At 42.5% G+C, this 18,239-nt stretch overlaps 2 protein-coding genes across 3 annotated transcripts in view; one reads left to right on the top strand and one right to left on the bottom strand.

Moving 5' to 3' along the window:
- Nucleotides 1-476: 476 nt before the first annotated feature.
- Nucleotides 477-7,667, bottom strand: map6d1 (MAP6 domain containing 1). Its single transcript, XM_071491462.1, has 3 exons — nucleotides 6,633-7,667; nucleotides 5,841-6,168; nucleotides 477-1,161 (listed from the first exon to the last, which is right to left on the bottom strand). The coding sequence occupies exons 1-3, from the start codon at nucleotides 7,166-7,168 to the stop codon at nucleotides 1,084-1,086; spliced, it is 942 nt and encodes a 313-aa protein (XP_071347563.1). The 5' UTR covers nucleotides 7,169-7,667; the 3' UTR covers nucleotides 477-1,083.
- A 5,394-nt stretch (nucleotides 7,668-13,061) lies between these two features.
- The window catches only part of ece2a (endothelin converting enzyme 2a), a 73,745-nt gene continuing 68,567 nt past the window's right edge, over nucleotides 13,062-18,239 (top strand). Inside the window, exons 1-2 of one of the 2 annotated variants that reach the window (XM_071491922.1) lie at nucleotides 13,062-13,518; nucleotides 15,946-16,110. In XM_071491922.1, coding sequence (XP_071348023.1) covers nucleotides 15,951-16,110 — 160 coding nt within the window. In that variant the 5' untranslated portion in view covers nucleotides 13,062-13,518; nucleotides 15,946-15,950. Of the gene's footprint in view, nucleotides 13,519-13,550; nucleotides 13,835-15,945; nucleotides 16,111-18,239 lie in introns of those variants that run through there. The other variant, XM_071491923.1, reaches the window with a different exon arrangement.

Genomic DNA, 18,239 nt, shown 5'->3' with positions numbered 1-18,239 from the left:
TACTTAAGGCACAGACATGAGAGTGGTACCAAGCTTTTCATCTAACTCATGGAAAGAAAGCAAATAAGCATACTGACCAAAATCACTCATAAACTACTCTGTGAAACCACAAACAATATTCCATTCACCTCCCTTGTATTTGTTGGAGGCTGAAGTCTCGAACCTGTTCAAATAAAGCCAAAACTATCAGCACAGCTAAATACCACTAGTGGTAAGTGACAAAAAAATACATACTTAAGCATTAGTATCCAGTTATTGCTCTTATTATACTTGTCAAGTTGGTTTTAACTCAAATTGTAAGTTGAAAAATAAAGTAATGATTTTGAACATCTACTTTCACATTACCTGACCTTTGGAATAAAAGCAGTTAATTGCAATCACTACTCTATTCATACAGTACTAATAATACCACCCAGAGCAGTGTCACACTGTAAAAAATCCAGTGATTCAGAGAAAAAGAGCCGAATGACATCTGATAGAAAGTGCTAAGAACCTAATTCTTTTATTGTCATTTCACTTACATTATGTATTTGCTCTTTTTCTTTAATGATAGATTAACAAAATAAGAGACCGAACAAGACCCCAAAAATAGTAAACTAATTGAATACTGAGGAAATAACTTATTTTCAAGCAGATTTCTAGCAACACCAAAGGGCAACAGAGTACTCTAAGCAAACACCTTGTCATTCATTATTGGAGCAGACTCAACATTATATACAATAAAAGGACAAATCAGCAGGCGCACACAAAAACTCACACATACAAACACACAGCAGCCAGTTTCTTGTGTGTCTATAACAGAAAAAAGAAAAAAAAAAAAAGCTTGTTTCAAAACTATTTTGTTTCATGCATATTCATTTCCATAGCAACAGGGGTCAAGGAGGAGTGTAAAAGGGGGAATCTATCTATCTATCCATCTCTCTATCTCCACTTGGGAGACTGACGCTGCAGCTCCACGGGCTTCACAACTATACATTCCCTTGCATAGATTCTTGTGTTGTGGAATGGACTGAAAACACACCCCTGTTGATTCCTTAAAACTAAAACCGATCAAAGTGGAACTGTCGGAAATGGGAGCGGCCCTCAGATGTTGAAGACTCTCGATCCACTTTGAAAGACAGCGGACGGGTTCGGAGGGAACTTGGTCCTCACCAGATGTTCCTGAGATGAGAGAGAGAGAGAGAGAGAGAGAGAGACAGGTATAACAGCAGCTTTTAGGGTGATCAGAGAGATGAAACCAGAGAGGGCAGCAGCTGTGGTGCTCACACTGGACCCATGAAATGAGAGGAGACTGGTTGGACTGTGCCGTCAGAAAGCATCAGGTCGGCTGTCAGAGAGCGAGCAGCCTGGACTGTGTTTCTATTTCCTGCTGAGAGCTGCTCCGCTCTGCTAATGGCAGCTGTTCTCAAAGCCCGATCGAAATCTATCTGGGCTGTGGTTAATAAACAAATGTCACCAGAAGTTGCCCGTATAATGATCTTTCTAGCAATTATTGGATCTGTCGATGACAATGGGCCAAGCTACAGTATTCCAGTTTACTTGTGTTGCTGTGGAGCGTGGCAGCTTTTATCAGACAGTCTTTGGAGAGATTGTCAGCTTGCTGTCCCAGCAGCACTTTGAATGTGACTATACAGCACTGTGGGTGGCAGGGAAGGCAGTACATGGTGTTCAGCAAGTCAGATTGGTGTGCGAGTGTGTTCACCTCCTCCCCGCACACACATACACACACTCTGTCTTTTCTGCTCTGTGTAGCAGCCAGGTTTGCCTCTCTCCTAAATTAGATTGGTGCCAAAGAAGACTGCAACCCGGTGCAACATTGCACTTGAACAGATAATCCATCAAATGGTGTACTCTAGCCCCCTCCCCCTCTTCTCGTTCTCATTCTCTATCACCTATCCATCACATGCTGCATCTCATTCCTCTCTCCTCGTCCCCTCAGTCGCCTTTTGTCTTTCTCTTAATGCAATCCCCTCCTCTCCTCCCCGCCAGAGTCCTGCCAATTTGGCACATGGACACGTTTCTGTGGTCCTGGGCAGCGTGGGAAATGGGAAGAGGTCCAAGTGAAAGAAAAGGGGAGAGAAAAACAAGAGAGAAAGTCTGGCTTTGGGGATATAGACGTGAGGGGGAGGAAGGCGAAAGACGGGGAGAGAGGCGCAAAACAATGGATGGCAACTGCAGGGGAGGGTTTGGAAACATTTAAATGTGGCACAGTTTCTGAGGAGGACTGCACATTTGAAAATTCAGTAAAAATGTGCTCAGACATTATTAATAAGTACATGATTTTTTCAGTGTAATGAATGCCAAATAAACAACTTTAAATATTCTAATGGGAAATCATTTCAATAAATAGCTATTTGTAACTCCACATTGTCTACAGGGCAGTGTATGGGACAATGCCCCCCCCTGTCTCCTGCATATATTTAGAAGCAATACCCCCAAGCTGAGAGAGACACAAAGTGGGTACAGCCTACATTTTTTTTAAAGATATTTTTGGGGCATTTTTGCCTTTATTTGACAGGACAGTAGAGAGTGACGGGAGAGGGGCAGAGAGAGGGGGAATGACACGCAGGAAAGAGTGGGGCCCACAGGTCGCCCCACAGCCTACATTTTTTTGTAGTTATTTTGTGTCTGTAGTTGTTTTGCATCTTGTTGCAGTCATGTCTTACTGGTCATGTTGGGTCACCTCTGTGCAGTGGTTTGATTGGCTGCCCAACAAGTACAGTTACTTCATAGAACGGTTGATCCGGGGGGGCCTGGGCCTGCACGCAGTTGGCCTGTTCAGTATCCAGCCATGAGTCTAACAGGCCAACCACCTATCACCTTCTAACTCTGGCCCGTGACACCCCTCTGGCTCCGTCCCCTGGGTAGCTGAAGAGGAAGACCTTGTGGAAAAGGCAGGAACAGGAAAGTGCATTTTAGGCTGCAGTGTCCCTGCAGGCTGCCTAAATCTGTTTTTGCAGTATAAAGCCATTGTGAGCGGCATTTCCATCCCTCCACCATTCTGTCTGTATCACTGCCATGTGAAAACACAGCACGGTTACACACTGTATGCAGAAGTTAAGCCAGGTTTCCTGTGAGCACAATCCCAAATCTCAGGGGACTGCTGTCTCTAAGCTGACTGTAAAACAACCAAGAATTTGTCACGAGTAGACTTTCCTGCTGAGGTTTCCAGTCTGCATGCTAAACCTGTTCCCCATTCAGCGGTTTTGTCTCGCTCATCCCTGACACACACTGCGGATTAAACAGCCCGTCCGCACAAATCTGTTTGCCTTGTGTTGCGCTTGCCGGCCCCATGCTTCCTAACACACATACACACACACCGTGCCGACAGTTCAGGACTGCACCCATTTAAGCCGGACAAGCCGGACGAGCTGGGCTTCAGGTTTAACAGAGGTTCATTCTCTCCTCTGACAGCTCGCAACAACCTCTCACTGGGATGTTTGAAATTAGGTTTTTTGAGTTCAGCGAGTTCAAGAAAACACAGCTTTCTCGTCATAAAAAGCTCAGTGCGCTCTAACCGCTCAATTGTCATCATGTCATAAAATTAGAGACGGCTTTTATCTGTTGAGATGGATTTTATCTGTCACAGGTGGGGGAGCACACAATTTGACAGATTGATTTGAGCAATAATGAGAATTTCATGGCTGCCCAACTCCTTTAGCACCAAGAGCAGATTGATTTTGATTTCAGCAGCTTATTTGGGACTTAATCATTAAATCTTTTAATGAATAGACACAGCCAGTCTCTTTGAATCAGCTGCTCCACACCAAATCAAGAAGCTTTGTCTGCTGGTGATAACACAGATTGGTGTAGTCCTGTATTTTTTACAGAATGGCATCAAAAACTGAGAATGCCCTCACAGACCAGAAGAGCGACATGACCCAGTGTAACGCATACTGGAGTGGGATGTGTAATGGTTGGTCAGACACCTCTGCAGGGGGCTGGTGAGTCAATAATGAGTTGGCAGTGAGTGGGCCGGTGGTGACAGGGGTGGATTATCTAAGATCAACTTGATTTGCTGCCAGGCCGGTTTGTGTCGCTCTGGCATATTATAGTATGACTGATGAAATGCTTGAACACTGAAAAACTGCACAATGTACATGTGTGTATGTGTGTATATGTGTGTGTGTGTGTGTGTGTGTGTGTGTGTGTGTGTGTAATATTGACTACAGTCCCACAGCCGAACCCACTTAATATGCCGCGAACTCTTGCTCCAACTGGGCCAGCATTATTAATAGAGTCTGTGTCCTGCCATTGACATCTCTCGTTTTGACCTCCATCACCATCGCACAGGTTACTGAGGGACATAATGGCTTAATAGAGCAGTCATTATTCAGAAAATTATGCAAATAACCAGAAGGTCCTTTTGCTTTTTCCTTAAACTTTTCTCTTAAAGGGAGTAAAGTTGCAGAAGAGGGGGCAAACACAGCTTTTCACCACAAAAAACACACCTCCTAACCTTCCCTGACACCTGTCACTATGAGAGTTTATTTGGGAATCTGTTGCTACACAGTGTGCAAAGAGACAAATCAGCCTGACCTGGCTCAGCTCTCCTCTGGCAGATGGCGCAGAGTGGTGCGGGTGGGGAACAGGGATGGCACTAAACCTCTGGAGATTCCCAAAAACTGTCTCACTTAGTGTCGCACAACATCTGACCTGAGTGGACAGAGGAAAGGGTGTGGGGGGTGGGGTGGGGCGGGGTGGGGGGTGGGGGGTGGGGGGTGGGGGTGGGGGGGGGGGTGGGGGGGGGGGGGTATGTCCCCTCGCCCAGTTTATCCTACATTAATCTGGAACAACCTGACTGAACCCAGGAGATTCCTGGGCAAATCCTCTCGCCTTGTTGCAGCCAGTTTTGCTTTAAATTTCAATCTCGCTGTACATCGGTCTCTCTGTGTGCCTGTCTCTCTGTTTCATTGTCTCTAAAATCACAAACCTGGGGCCAAATGTACAATTGTGTGTACTATTGTGTGAATATTTGAGCGCTTTGAATGTTGTCATTCTGTGACTGGGCCATAATGAAAACACATTTTTCAAACATTTATTTTTCATTTTGGCCACCCTTACTTAACATTAAAATTGACATGCATTTCAGTGTTTGTGTACTTTTATTTCCTGCTGAAATGGTCATGAGGTATGAGCACATGAATAAGACAAATGTTTGAGGTTGAGACCTAAAAAGATAAAATATCAAATTAAAGAAGGGCCCAGTTAAAATTTTATCAGCTCTAATTTCCAAACAGTTGGCATGATTTCCTTTCATGGTCATATAATCCCAGAACTGATGTAATCAGCGCAAATATTAAATTTGGAGAAATCAGTATTTAATATTTTAATATTAGAATGCAAGGAGTGTGGTTTGACAGATCATTTCCTCTAAGCAGCCATGATCAGAAATAATTTTTCAACAGATATGTATATTTGTCCGCGTTTGTCAATTTTCGGACCAAAATGGAGCACAGCTGGAAGAATTACCCATTTCCTTCTTTGTTCTCATCAAGCTTGTTCTATTCAGGTCAAAGTAATGAGTGTAGCACCAGCAGAGTGTTACCTAACACAGTACATGGCCTGTTTTTAAACAGCTGGGTCACTTTGAGCTGCTTAGGGACAGAATGCTGTATCACTTTTCTGAGATGCTCCAACAGCAACAGGCCACCAGGGAGATGAGTGAAGATGACTTTCAGGAGGAACATGCTGTAGAGCTTTCAATGAACTCCTTGAACCTACGGCTCCTTTTAGTGAAACGCATAACATCTCTCCACCAGCTGAATGATTGACTCTGGATTTTGGTTTACGAGAACGTGACAGTACACCTTTTGAACAGCATTGCTGTCTTTGCTTACCTCTCCTCTGGTTGTTCCACTGAGCTCGGTCCTCTCAGGTGGGACGCCCTGCTGGAGGCTGGAGGGGCTACGTGCACCGCCGACCAGCACGGCAGTGGGGATGGGCTGGGGGACAGCAGCGGGTTGCACGTTGGAGGCAGCAGATGGGATGATTTGCTCCCCCTGATGCAGCCCTATGGACCTGTGGACGTCCCCGCTGTAGGCAGCCTGATAGCTGGTCTCTCGTGGGACATGGGTGGCCTCCGTCCCTGGGCTGGAGTATTGAGCTGGAGGATTTTTCCTCGCACTTTTGGCTGGTTTCACCCCCGTCCAAGGCCTGTATTCTTGCCTGGAGGAAGGGGGAAGCATCAGAGGCTGGTGGTGGCTCAGTACAGGCAGAGGTTTGTGTCTGGCTTGTTTTTGAAATGATGCCTTGGGGCAGGTGTGACTTAATGGGGCACTGTACTGATTTTACACATGAAGATCAATTTACTTGTCATGGCAAGTGTGTAGCATGTGAAAGCTAATGGCCTTCCTAAAGTCTAGGAAAATAACCCTGATAATATCATCAGGTACTCGAGGAGCATCAGTACTGGAGCATCAGTACTCGAACTCTCGCATGGATACATAAACAGGCTTGCTGGGTCAATGAACGATCAATAAAACGCATCTAACGAAGCTGCAAAGCAGCCTCAGCACACACACACACACACACACACACACACACACACGCACACACACACCACCCTGTAGTCGGACGGAAGGGGACAGCGACAGGTGCTGAAACAAGTCATAGAGAGTGACATGACCCACCTGTAGGAGCTGGTTTTGCTCTCCTCCGTCACCTGCTGCTCTCCCCACCTCTGCCCCCTGCCCCGCTCCTCTCTCTCCCCCGGTTGCGCCTGGCTGTGGCAACTGTTCCCCGGGCTGTCCGAAACGCTGTCCGCCCTGCTCCCCCCGTTACTAATACAAGGGAAATTCTCCTTCCTGGGAATGGGCCAGGGTTTGAAATCCTGCTTGTATTGGGTAACGCTGGGGAAAGGCACTCCGGGCGGGTGGTAGTCCTCCCGGGGCTTGTAGCTGGGCTCCTTCCTTGCCCTAAATGATCCTCGGGTCCCCGGGTCATCTGCGGACGCCTGCGGGGAGCCGGCGCCGCGCTGCTCCGGGGCCGAGTAGTTATTCCCAGGTGCGCGCTCCGAGGCGGAGACCTGTTTGGTGACGGACCGCACCTCCTGCTCGGCGATGTCCGAGTAGTTCTGGATGGTGAGCGGGACGGAGAGGTCCGATTTGTCGAACTGGTTCCAGAAGCGAGCCAGGCAGCACACTCTGCTGATGCACGGCCAAGCCATACCCCCCAACCCTCTTAACTGTTCGGCTTGTGGAGGAGAGAAGCAAGAGGAACACAAAAAAAAAAAAAAAAAAAAAAAAAAAAATCAAACAAAAAGAACAGAAAAAGAAGAGAAAACGACCAAAGATCAAAGGTTACATTCAGACCGAGTGCCGCCCTCCCTCCTCGTCCGTGTCAGGGAAGCTGAGAGTGTGGAGTGTCCGGGAGTCCATGTCAGCAGCGGGGATGAGCCGGACTGTCACTGAATCTCCCTCTCACGTGGTCTGTGATAGTGCCTCCACCGTGCAGAGGAATCCGTGGCAAATTCTTCTCCGCATCTCCAACCGCATCCCGAGAGTCCGCATCGGTCTTACCGGATTCAGCATCAAAGACACGCCGTCGCTTGCCTCCACCGCACGCATCCGCCCGTGTGATGACAAGCTGGGGCTGTTTGATTTGTTTCACCTTCTCTCCACTCAACCATCACTGAACATATTGCACCTGAACTGTTGCCAGTGTGCCGTGGGTTATGTAATTGTGATGCGGCGTCAAACATACATTTATGCAGTAAAGGCCGGGAGAGTGGGTTAGTGTCGACTCAAGGAGGCGCGCCTCGGTCGGCTGAATGTGTGGAGATCGTGCGTGTTTCAGTGGCTGGCAGAATTTCTCACGGTTACTCTTTGCCATGTGTTGCATCGACCTGCTTCATCTCCGGTAAGGTCAGGAGGTGCAGAGAAAACTAACAATGCTTTAAGGGCTCCAGCGTTTACACTGAATTTCTATCGCCATGATGGAAAACAACAGTGGAGACATTTAGGAAAAAAAACTTTCAGGGTTCTGGTGTCTTGCAGAAATATTTTCTGTGGGATGCATACAGTTAAGCTCTCCCACAGAAAGCTTACATGGCCCAGTCCATGTTGGGGCTTGGAGCATTAGTTCCTTATTGGCCCCCAGGTGGTTTTTCAGGGGCCACATCACATACCTTGTAAACCAACAGAGGTTTTTATTCATTTAATTGTTTAAAAGTCTGCCCTCTCTTGAAGAAAAGGCTCAGATTGAAACAATGATTACTTTTAGTGTTGAAGCAGAAATGCAATGTTCTTGTAACTCAAGAGAGGACTCCTGGCTTTGACACAAGAGTTGCTTGATATTGAGGACATCACTTGACATCTTAGCACACTGAGCCACCAAGTAATGCTCAACACTGTGCCCGTCTTTTCAAAACAAGTGTAGTCTACCTTTCAAGTGGTATTAGAAATGGTGAAGAGACCGTGAAGTTCCCTGCTTCTTCAGAGATAACTGATTCTTTTTTTTTTTTTTTACCAAAACGGTGGCTTAGCTATAAAAGAGAGAAGTTATGAAAGACTGCAGTCAGGAAAGCTCTTACTGCCCAAGCGTACATAGAGAATTATGGTTGATTACGGTTCAATGAGTGTGAAAAAGAGGGATAAACATTAAGGTGACAGAAAGGCTCCTGATGCACTGAAGGCATAAGACCTTCCCTGTGTGAGCTGCTCTCACAGGAGGAAGCGCGCTCAGCCTCTCCGAGGGAGGCAGCACGGCAGTTTTAAGAAGCACTTTGGTGGGTTTTGAAACTGAAAAAGCGACTCTTGCTGATGAAGATGAAGGGGCACTTGCAAACCATAAATCATCTTAAGCATAGGTTCAACGTTAAGTTCAGGTTCTCTGCTCTTGTTCACACTGCTGTGCTCTCAGTGATAAATGAGGGCAGGTCTGTGGTGTGTTTGCCGCAAGCTGCAGACGACCCTTCAACAACACATAATGAAATGGGATGACCATGGCTGGGTTGTTACTGTCCTCTAGGAAGTAAAAACATTTGAAATGCCAGTGTGACACTACCATCTGCAGGAGGAAACATGGCATTACTCTCCCTCACAGTCAACTGTATATTTTAATGCTAATTAACTGTGGGCGTAGATATCTTCTTTTGCATTATTTCCAAAATGGCAGAAATGCTGCAATGTATGATTTAGTTTGTGCAGTGGTGGAAGAGGTATTTGGATCTTTGACCAAAGTAAAACTACCATTGCAGCACTGTAAAAATACTCTATTACAAGAAAAAAAAATATACTGCATGCACCACAGGTTCAGTAAAACTACAGAAGCATGGATAACAAAGTGTAGGCTACTTATAAGTCTACTGTGAGCATAAAAAGTAAACGTATTCAGAAAAATGGACTGTGACCACATATTATTATATATTAGATTAACAGATTGTTAATACCGATGCATCAATGTGCAACATTTTACGTACTTTAACATTTTTTAGCTGGTTGCAGTGAGATGATAGTAAAGAGTAAAAACACACAGTTCTGCAACACAAATTTGGTTCATTTTTCAGATTTTTCTCCAATGATTTTTATTCAAACATTCATATAAATAAAACCATCTGAGAAGTTTTGTTGGAACTGCTAACAACTCAGACATGAAACAAAGGGCCCACCTCAGGACCATACTACTAATGGGTGGGCCCTTCCTTTGCTCTCAGAACAGCCTCAGTTCTTTGTGACATGAATTGCACAAGATGTTGGAAACTTTCCTTCGAGACTCTGCTCCACATCGACTTGATTGCATCACATCATTTCTGCAGATTCATCAGCTGCACATTCATGCTGCTAACCTTCCGTTCTACCACGTCACAAAGGTGTTGTATTGGATTCAGATGTGGTGACTGGGGAGGCCACTGAAGTTCACTGAACTCATTGTCATGTTCACGAAACCAGTTTGAGATGACTTTTACTTTGTGACATGGTGCGTTATTATGCTGGAAGTAGTAGCCATCAGAAGATGGTAAATTGTGACCGTAAAGGGAAGCACATGGTCAGCAACAATACTCAGACAGGGTTTGGCATTCAAACCATATTGATGGTATTAAATGGCCCGAAGTGTGCCAAGAAAATATTCCCCACACCATCACACCACCACCACGAGCCTGGACTGTCAGATAATGTTGTCCTGTTTTATAATTCAAGTTCGGCCTTGTGTTATATCTGCTAAAATTGAAAAATTTCCCTTCTAATTTGTGCTTTGGTGGCTATTGTGAAAATTATGATTCCATAAATATATTGTTTAAATTAAATTACACCATCTTGAATCATTTATACTTTTGTGTATAAATTGTTTTTGTGTTAATAATATTAACCTTTTTAGTTGTTAATGGTGTAAGGACCTTACCACCCCGGTACTGTATTTTGTGATATAAGATGGTGATGCAGTTTTTCTCTAAGTCAAGCAAAATATACAGATATCCTGGCATAAGACCTGTATTGTAGAAATTATATCTCACGGGGAAATTTCTGAATTAGCATAATTACTTGTAATAAATCAGAGGTAAAGATGGACTGAAGGAAACAGAGCTGTCCTGAGGTCTCAGTTAAGTTATCAAGAGATGTAAATCTGTCATTTTACCAATAACATTTAGGGTTACTGGGGTCTGGTCTTCCCAGCATGCAGCAAAAGTGACACCACCATAGCACAAGAGTACATGCAACCCACAATAAATGTACATTATATTATTATTCATATATCTTTGATATAGATTTTTATAGTCATTTTGCTTGGAAAGCAACAGATATTTTTTTTTTGCTACTGCTTGTCTCAGTTCTATAGCTTTCAGTTTGCTCCCGTAAAAGATTGTGTTAATAATGTGTTAAATCAAATCAGGAGACAGATATGTATGTGCATGTGCATGTGCATGTGCATGTGCGTGTGTGTGTGTGTGTGTGTGTGTGTGAGAGAGAGAGAGAGAGAGAGAGAGAGATAACACAGCTTTCATCATCTTCACTGTTTATGCATATCATTTTTCAGACAGAAAAGTTATGACCTGCCCTGAAAAGTTCCTTCTCAGTTTAAGTATTGAAAGTGGCTCCACAAGCTGGATTTGACTGGACTCTAGTGGTTGAGCTATGAAACTACAGAAGTTGACACTTGGTGAGGCAGTGACACAACAATAGCTCGACATTTTACCTGAATATAATAATAAAAAAAAATAAAAATAAAAAAAAAAGAGACTGGATTTAAGTGGGTGAAAAATAATAGAAATGAGCTTGCTCATAGCATAAAGTATACTTGAAAAAGTTTCACACTTCATAGAAACAGGTTTTGTTTTTAATGCACGAGTCAAAAAATAAATAAATAACGACATATTTGGAGGGAGGATTTATTGCGCAACAACACAGATGTCAAGGATGAAAATCATTTTATTGCACAATGTTTTATAATTTTGATGAAACAAATTCATAAACAGGTAGAAACTGACACAAAAGTTGTCTAAAGCAAGAATGTTCACGGCATGACAAAGAAACAGCTTTAGTGCTTTGGGCTGAAGGTAGAATTTTAAAATATAAAAGGTAAATAAAATCAACTTAATATTTCTGAATTTGAAACCAACATGATTAAATAATGTATAACATAAATTATAAGTTGTTTTGTTTCCCACCAGCTGTTTCAGGTTTGTTGTTTTCCTTGTGGTCTTGTGGTTTTGAGGCTGCTGCTGAACACATTACTTCATAGTGTTAGAGAAGAAAACATCCAAAACATCCGCCTGCAGCTGTGTAATACTGTGCCGCCCTCAGCCGTCTCCCTAAAGACCATCACTGGAAAATGTGGGCATGAAGTACTGTACTTGTATTTGAAAGAAAAACATTGAATTAGATGGACATAGTCAGTCCTGGTACTCACATAGTAATGTTGAGCACATTACAGACCAGTGTTGACTTATGAGACTTAAGAGTCACATAAATTTGTTCTGGTTTTACCTCTACCACAGAGAGAGAAACACAGGTTGAGATACTGAAACCGAAGTTTGATAGATAGATAGATAGATAGATAGATAGATAGATAGATAGATAGATAGATAGATAAATAGATAGAAAGATAAAATACAGTCTGATGGCAGTGGGAACAAAGGATTTCCTGAACTGCTCTGTACCGTTTGTTTGTCATTAAATCAGTGTGTATCTGGAAAGGAATCAAGGGATTTATTACAATTGTGTAAAAGATTACAGAGGTATTTTGAAGTAATATTTTATTTTGTGTGGTATTTCTAAACTGAAACATTCACCAGCCTGGACTTCTGTGGATTGAACCGTGTCTTTATGGGAGAAATGAAATCTGGAACAGAAATGACTGCTGTTCACAACTGTATCCAGTTCTACCTGTGAGAAAAAGATAGGCATTTGGACCACAAAGATCCAAAACCAGAGTTACTCAGTAAGTGTAACAGTTCCACATCAAGGACATGATGTAATGACATAATCTATTGTTTTTAAAATCAATGTGTTACTGTTTTCAAAGCCTGATCAAGATGGCGATGCTCGGGACCTCCATCATCTTCTTCACGAACACAGAAAGCAGCATCATGGTCCTGGTCAACGTCAACCAGTGTCATTTGGATCTACTGGTCATCAGACGCTCCCTTGAAACAGCATATCCCAAACTGCTCAGCAGCAGCAACAGATACTCTGAATTCACAAGTGATACTTATAATTTTCTAAAGAAATAACTGCTTAAATAAATGCTTTTTAAAATCAAATATTTGGTGTTTTTATGCAGTGTCTTCAGTAAATAAAACCAACATTTGCCACAGTACGGGAGCAGAGAGAGTAGCTAGGAAATGCAGATATACATAAATTCAGTAAATGGGACTTGATAATCTTTGCCAATGTATAGAATTATTACCTAATTTTGTGCACATGTCTAGACCATGTTTCTGGTATTAAACAGTTTATTGTTTAGTTTAAAATATGTTCACATGCTGCATATTCCCAATAAAGTTGTATTTAATCAAAATGCCACAAACTAACACAAATGGTATTATTACAGCTTAGGAGGACTGGATGGGCTCATGGGAGTACAATTAATTTCTTTTTTAAGCTTTTAAACTGTCCAAATATAGTAGTTTTGAGTGGTTTTCCAGAATAAAGACTCACAAAGTGCCTGAGTCGCTTTCACAACAGTAAGAGGAGCAAGGAGTTAAGTTTCCCTTAACTTTCCCCTTAACTGAACGGGAAGCGAACTTGTTGTGTGTCGCAGTGTTGACGGTGTCATGTTCAGGCCGTGAAAGTGTTAAACCACGTCGCTCCGCCTCCTCTCAAACATTCACCAGCAAAACCGGACAGAAAACAGCAAGGGACACAATCCCTCTTCAGACTAATGACACAAACAGAGGTCACTTCAGTTTCCAGTCTCGGCTTATTTTGCCGGAGATGCATCGATACCAACATCCGGTCTGAGGCGCACGCTTTCTGTAAAACGACAACACGTGGACGTTCATACGTAGGAGCCGGCTTTTTTTTTTTTTTTTTTTTTTTTTTAACTCATTACTGAGCCATTGGCGTTAACGTGGATTTCGTAAGTAGCTAAATGAATAATATGTATGTCAAAGCTAACTGTTGCAGGGTGTGAAGGCCCGAAGGATCCAGCTGAGTGGATTAACCTGAGGCGGCGGCGGGAGCTGAGCACAATGTGGCCCCAACTTCCACTCATCCCCGCATGCGCTGTGCCTGCAGGCCGGGCATGAGTGTTTCATTTCGCTGTGCATGGAGAGGGAGGCTCAGCTGCACCAACCGAGCCATAAAAATCCAGATAAAAGTTTTTTTTTTTTTTAATTTTCTGTTGAGGTCAGAGGACGGATGTTGAAATGGCTAACGCTTGTGTCAGCCTCCAGGTAACTTGAACAGGGGCGGAGCCAGACGTTGTAAACACTGGGGGCTTAGCCCAAATCTAAAGGGGACCATGGGTCCTGTGTAGGAGAAGATTTCACCGGATTAATGTTGAGCTGACAATTCTACAAGTCATAATATTCTGGGCTGCTCTGATTGCAAATCAAGGATCCCCCACAATGCCAAGTAAATGCAGTCTTCAGTACTCTGAAGCGAATATCAGACAAACAGAACCGTTACTCAAATTATATTATATATCTATAGGGAATAGCATAGTAGGATAAACGACTTGGGCATATACTGTATTGTTATTTTATAGTACTTTATCTTATCTACTCCTGGTCACTCAGTTCTCTTTTTCTCTTCTTTTCTTCTTCCTCTCACTCTCTCAGCTCCGTTCATTTACCCCTGGCAATGTTTTTAGCCCACTGAATAAAGAAAATCCAAAACAAACTAAGCGTAAGATGTAAAAAAGATAAACATTTCTTATTCTCTTCCACCTGCTCCTGTCTCTTTTGCTCTCCTTTACTCCTCTTTTCTTCACTCCTTTCTTGTCAACACATTTTCATCTCGTCCCTCTGTCTCTTCACCTGCTGTCTCCACAAGTTTTAACATCTCATTTCCTCTTCTCTCCTCAATTCTTTTCCTCACTTTCTCTTTCACGCCTCCTTTTCCTCACTCCTCAAATCCAGACTTCCACTTTCACTTTTGTCCTCTTCTCACCAGTTATCTACTCCTCTCTTCCTGGCTCCTTATCCACAGGTTTGCTTTGCTCCTGTCTTTGCTTTATCACCCATTTTCCCTCCTGGCTTGGCCTGAGCGATGATGTGCACGCCAAAAACGACATTATCACTCCCTTTGCATCAAGCCTGAAGGCTTCACAAGTTGTCAGGCAGACCTATAGATGGTGATGTTTCTGCTGTAATAGAGCTCTATTGATTTGTTGACCCAGTCAAAGAGACTGAAGGGTTAAAGTTATATAATGAACCTAAAATGTTTGGGGCTTTTGTGAAAACATATGGGGCTTGAGCCCTATAAGTTACCCCCCCACTCCACCATTGCAGCTAAAGATGCTAGTGTTGTGTCAATAACATCAGGAATTCAACAGTACAGAGTTAATATATACATACATATATATATATATATATATATATATATATGTGAAGTCAGTAAAGTAATTTTTCAAAAGACAGAAAATCAGTGTCAGGTGGATATAAATCAACAAAAATAAGTAAATGGTCGAAAGTAAACAGTCACATGGGTGACAAAGAGAAATACCCCAAACTTTAATAATAATAAATAACTGCAGATATTTGGTGTGAATTGGTTCTCAGTGAATTAAAGGAAAAATTCAAATTAGCCTTTTGTCAAAAGATCAATGCAAATTCCAGTACTAATCTGTCTGCAAATATTCGAAGCAGCCAGTGAAGTTGTCTATGAGGAGGAATTCAGAAAAGAGAAGTTTGTTTTGCTGCCAGTTAAAACATACACAGCCTTAAAGACTCAAAGCATAATGTGGGTAAAATGTGTGTAAACAAATGTTAAACCTACCATTTAACCTCACATAAAACAATGCACATAAGATGACAATACTTAAGGGCTAGAAGATTAATTTGCAGATTATTCTGTAATTTAATCACTTGGTCTATAAGGTGTTCAAAAATGGGGAAAAATGACCATCACAGTTTCCCAGAGCCAAAGGTGAAATCATTACATGACTTGATTTGTCTGGCCAACAATCTGAAACCCAAATATGGTCATTTGACAATGAGCAAAGCAGGAAGTTGTTACATTTGAGAAGCTGTAATTAGGCATTTGGCATTTTGACTTGAAGAATGACTTAAAAAGATTTATTGATTATCAGAATAGTTGCTGATTAGTTTTCTGTTGACTTCTGATGAGGTTGTTTTTTTCAGTTAACAAACTTAATGACCACTGAATGTGTAAAATGAACGGGTTCTCTATTAATGCAACTGGAGGCTCTTAGTATGAACAGTAATAGGAGATGAGAATATAACCACAATAAAAGCAGTTAGCAGTTAGTGTTTTATCCTGAAAGAGATATTTTGATTTAGATTTTTTTTTTTTTTAATTTTGAAACATGTATGTGTTACAGACAATATGGACTACATGCCAGATGACAACTCCCGCTACAAAGATGTTGATTACTGGGATGAAAGATACAAGACGGAGCAGTGTTATGACTGGTTGGGTGGCTTCCCCAAATTCCAGCACCTTCTGGAAAATCACGTGAAGAAGGAAGACGCCATTCTGATTCTTGGTTAGTAGTCTTGTATTATTGCCTCTGCAGTTTGGTTGGTAGCCTCTTCTTTTAATCTCCTCACCACACAATGCCAAATGACAAACACATATGACAGAACATTTGGTGCTGTCCTCGTGGATTGGCGGTCTGATTGCGACACCTGTGGTTCGAGACAGGCTGGGGACAAGCATTGCATGTCAGCTCCCTTCTCTCTCTTATTTCCTGTCATCCTTCCATCTTTTGCTGTCAAATAAAGTGACAAAGTCACCATTTGTCAATATAAGTGTCAGATACCATCACCATGGTTGTCAGTGCTGTCATTAGCACTACTTATACTGGGGTTAAATCTTCCCAGACAGTCGTTTGCATAGCATTGTCCTTCTGTGTTGGTGTGGTGGAAGTGGCCTGAGTACTTTGATGTAAAAAGCATTCGTAGGTTTGGCACCTAGATGTGCAAACATTTGCTGCATAAATAGGTTAATTCACACTCTGGCTGTTGTTTGAAAGTTTGCAAAACTATCGTCAGTATTGATTTCAGTCGAATACTTAAACAGAGACAGTGTCACCACCAACACCTAAAAGATGTTTCTGCTTTCTAAAACACATTTTGCACAAAACCCATTTCATTTCATGAAAGAAAATAAACTTTTCCTTTCAGTGTCAGTTTTTGGTGCATGTCAGTTTTGATAGTCCAGTGCTTTGGAAACATTTTCAGCTTCAGTGCCTGTGCGTACTCTTTATTATTGAGGCATAATAAGACTGGATCCTGGTCTCTTTACTGAAAAAATCTTGTTGGTGTGTGCTAAGTGTTATTTCTGTTACAAAGGCAAACAAAACATAATGCATTCTCTCTGCCAGTAATATAGAGTTGACTTTGTCCTTTATTATTGATAAACCTTGTTTCTGCAACACTGTTGTTTGTGGTGTGTTGAATCCTGGAGTTTTAGAGTGAAATATCTGTAAATGTCCACAAGGTGTCACTGTTCTATTGAAAATAAATGCAGTTCTCTTGTGCACAGCACTACCCGCAGTACCTGTTTTTTCTGTTTGTTTATTTGAATGGCCTTGCAGCTCTGTAAAACATGCTTCAAAAGCATTTGATATATGAAGACTGTTTTTGCTGCTGATTGTAGAATTGATCTCTATGGGAACTGGAGCTTTGCCAAAAGCTGGTGGAGGCACTGTCACGATTCTTCAATGCTTATATTAAATCAAGTCCTCTTGGTCTTGGCAGCCAGAATAAGAATTAATCTGTTGATCGTTTGCATATGAAATTGTTATTTTCCTGCTGAAGCTGATAGAGTTTTGCAGGTATGGACCTGTGCATGTGGTCCTTAATTTGTTTTATCTACGTAGTCGTGACCAAAATGAACATTTCTTTCCCTGAGGTGAAGCTGTGCAGTTTGACGTAGTCACTTTTGACAGCATGCAAATGTCTTTGACAGACTGATTTTGGGCAATTAAAAGACTGTTAAAAACCACTTTTAATAATTTGTTGTTTATAATTAGGATGTGTTGTAGGCAGGTGCCAGTAAACTGAAATGCCAGCTTTTCAGTCTTTCGTTGTTAGACTGTTATTCCTCCACAGAAGCATAGAGGGCTATGGCGGTCTATCTCATGCTGATATGAACATTGTTTATGCATGCACAGTGGTGTTTGTGTGTGTCGGGGGGTTTGTTAGATTTGTGTCAGGGAGTGACAGGGGCTTTCTGCTGTGTATGTACGTGTGTGTGTGTGTGGAGGAGAGGGGACTGGTGGAGGCTGTCAGAAGTTGGGTGCTCATTGCTCGACAGAAAGCTCTCTGTGTTTTGCTGCTGTCTAATTCCTGCAAGACTACAGTGCCAACATGCAGACAACTTAATTATACCTGGAGGTCTTCTTTTTGGATTTGGGTGAGGATGGTGTGGTGCCCTGCTGGTTCAGAACTGTATTTTGAAGCACTAAGTCAGAACATTGACAGACAGGCAGACACAGAGCGTATGCAGCCTCACTTTTTCAGTGTGCGTCACAGGCACACCTACAACAGAGGCATGAGTGGGCTTCAGAGACTCTGGAGGCTGATATATAAAATATCTTCTCCTGCCTCTCTCCTGCCTTACGCTGCAGCAGGCAACACCAGGGCAGACCACTTTCTGCACACTGATTTA

The sequence above is a fragment of the Trachinotus anak genome, unplaced genomic scaffold (genome assembly GCF_046630095.1).
Source record: "Trachinotus anak isolate AG129_WGS33_773 ecotype Australia unplaced genomic scaffold, CSIRO_AGI_Tana_v1 ptg000012l, whole genome shotgun sequence".
In the NCBI taxonomy this organism is placed as follows: Eukaryota; Metazoa; Chordata; class Actinopteri; order Carangiformes; family Carangidae; genus Trachinotus; species Trachinotus anak.
The sequence above is the reverse complement of the archived record's forward strand: the minus strand, read 5'-3'. Positions and strand labels throughout refer to the sequence as shown.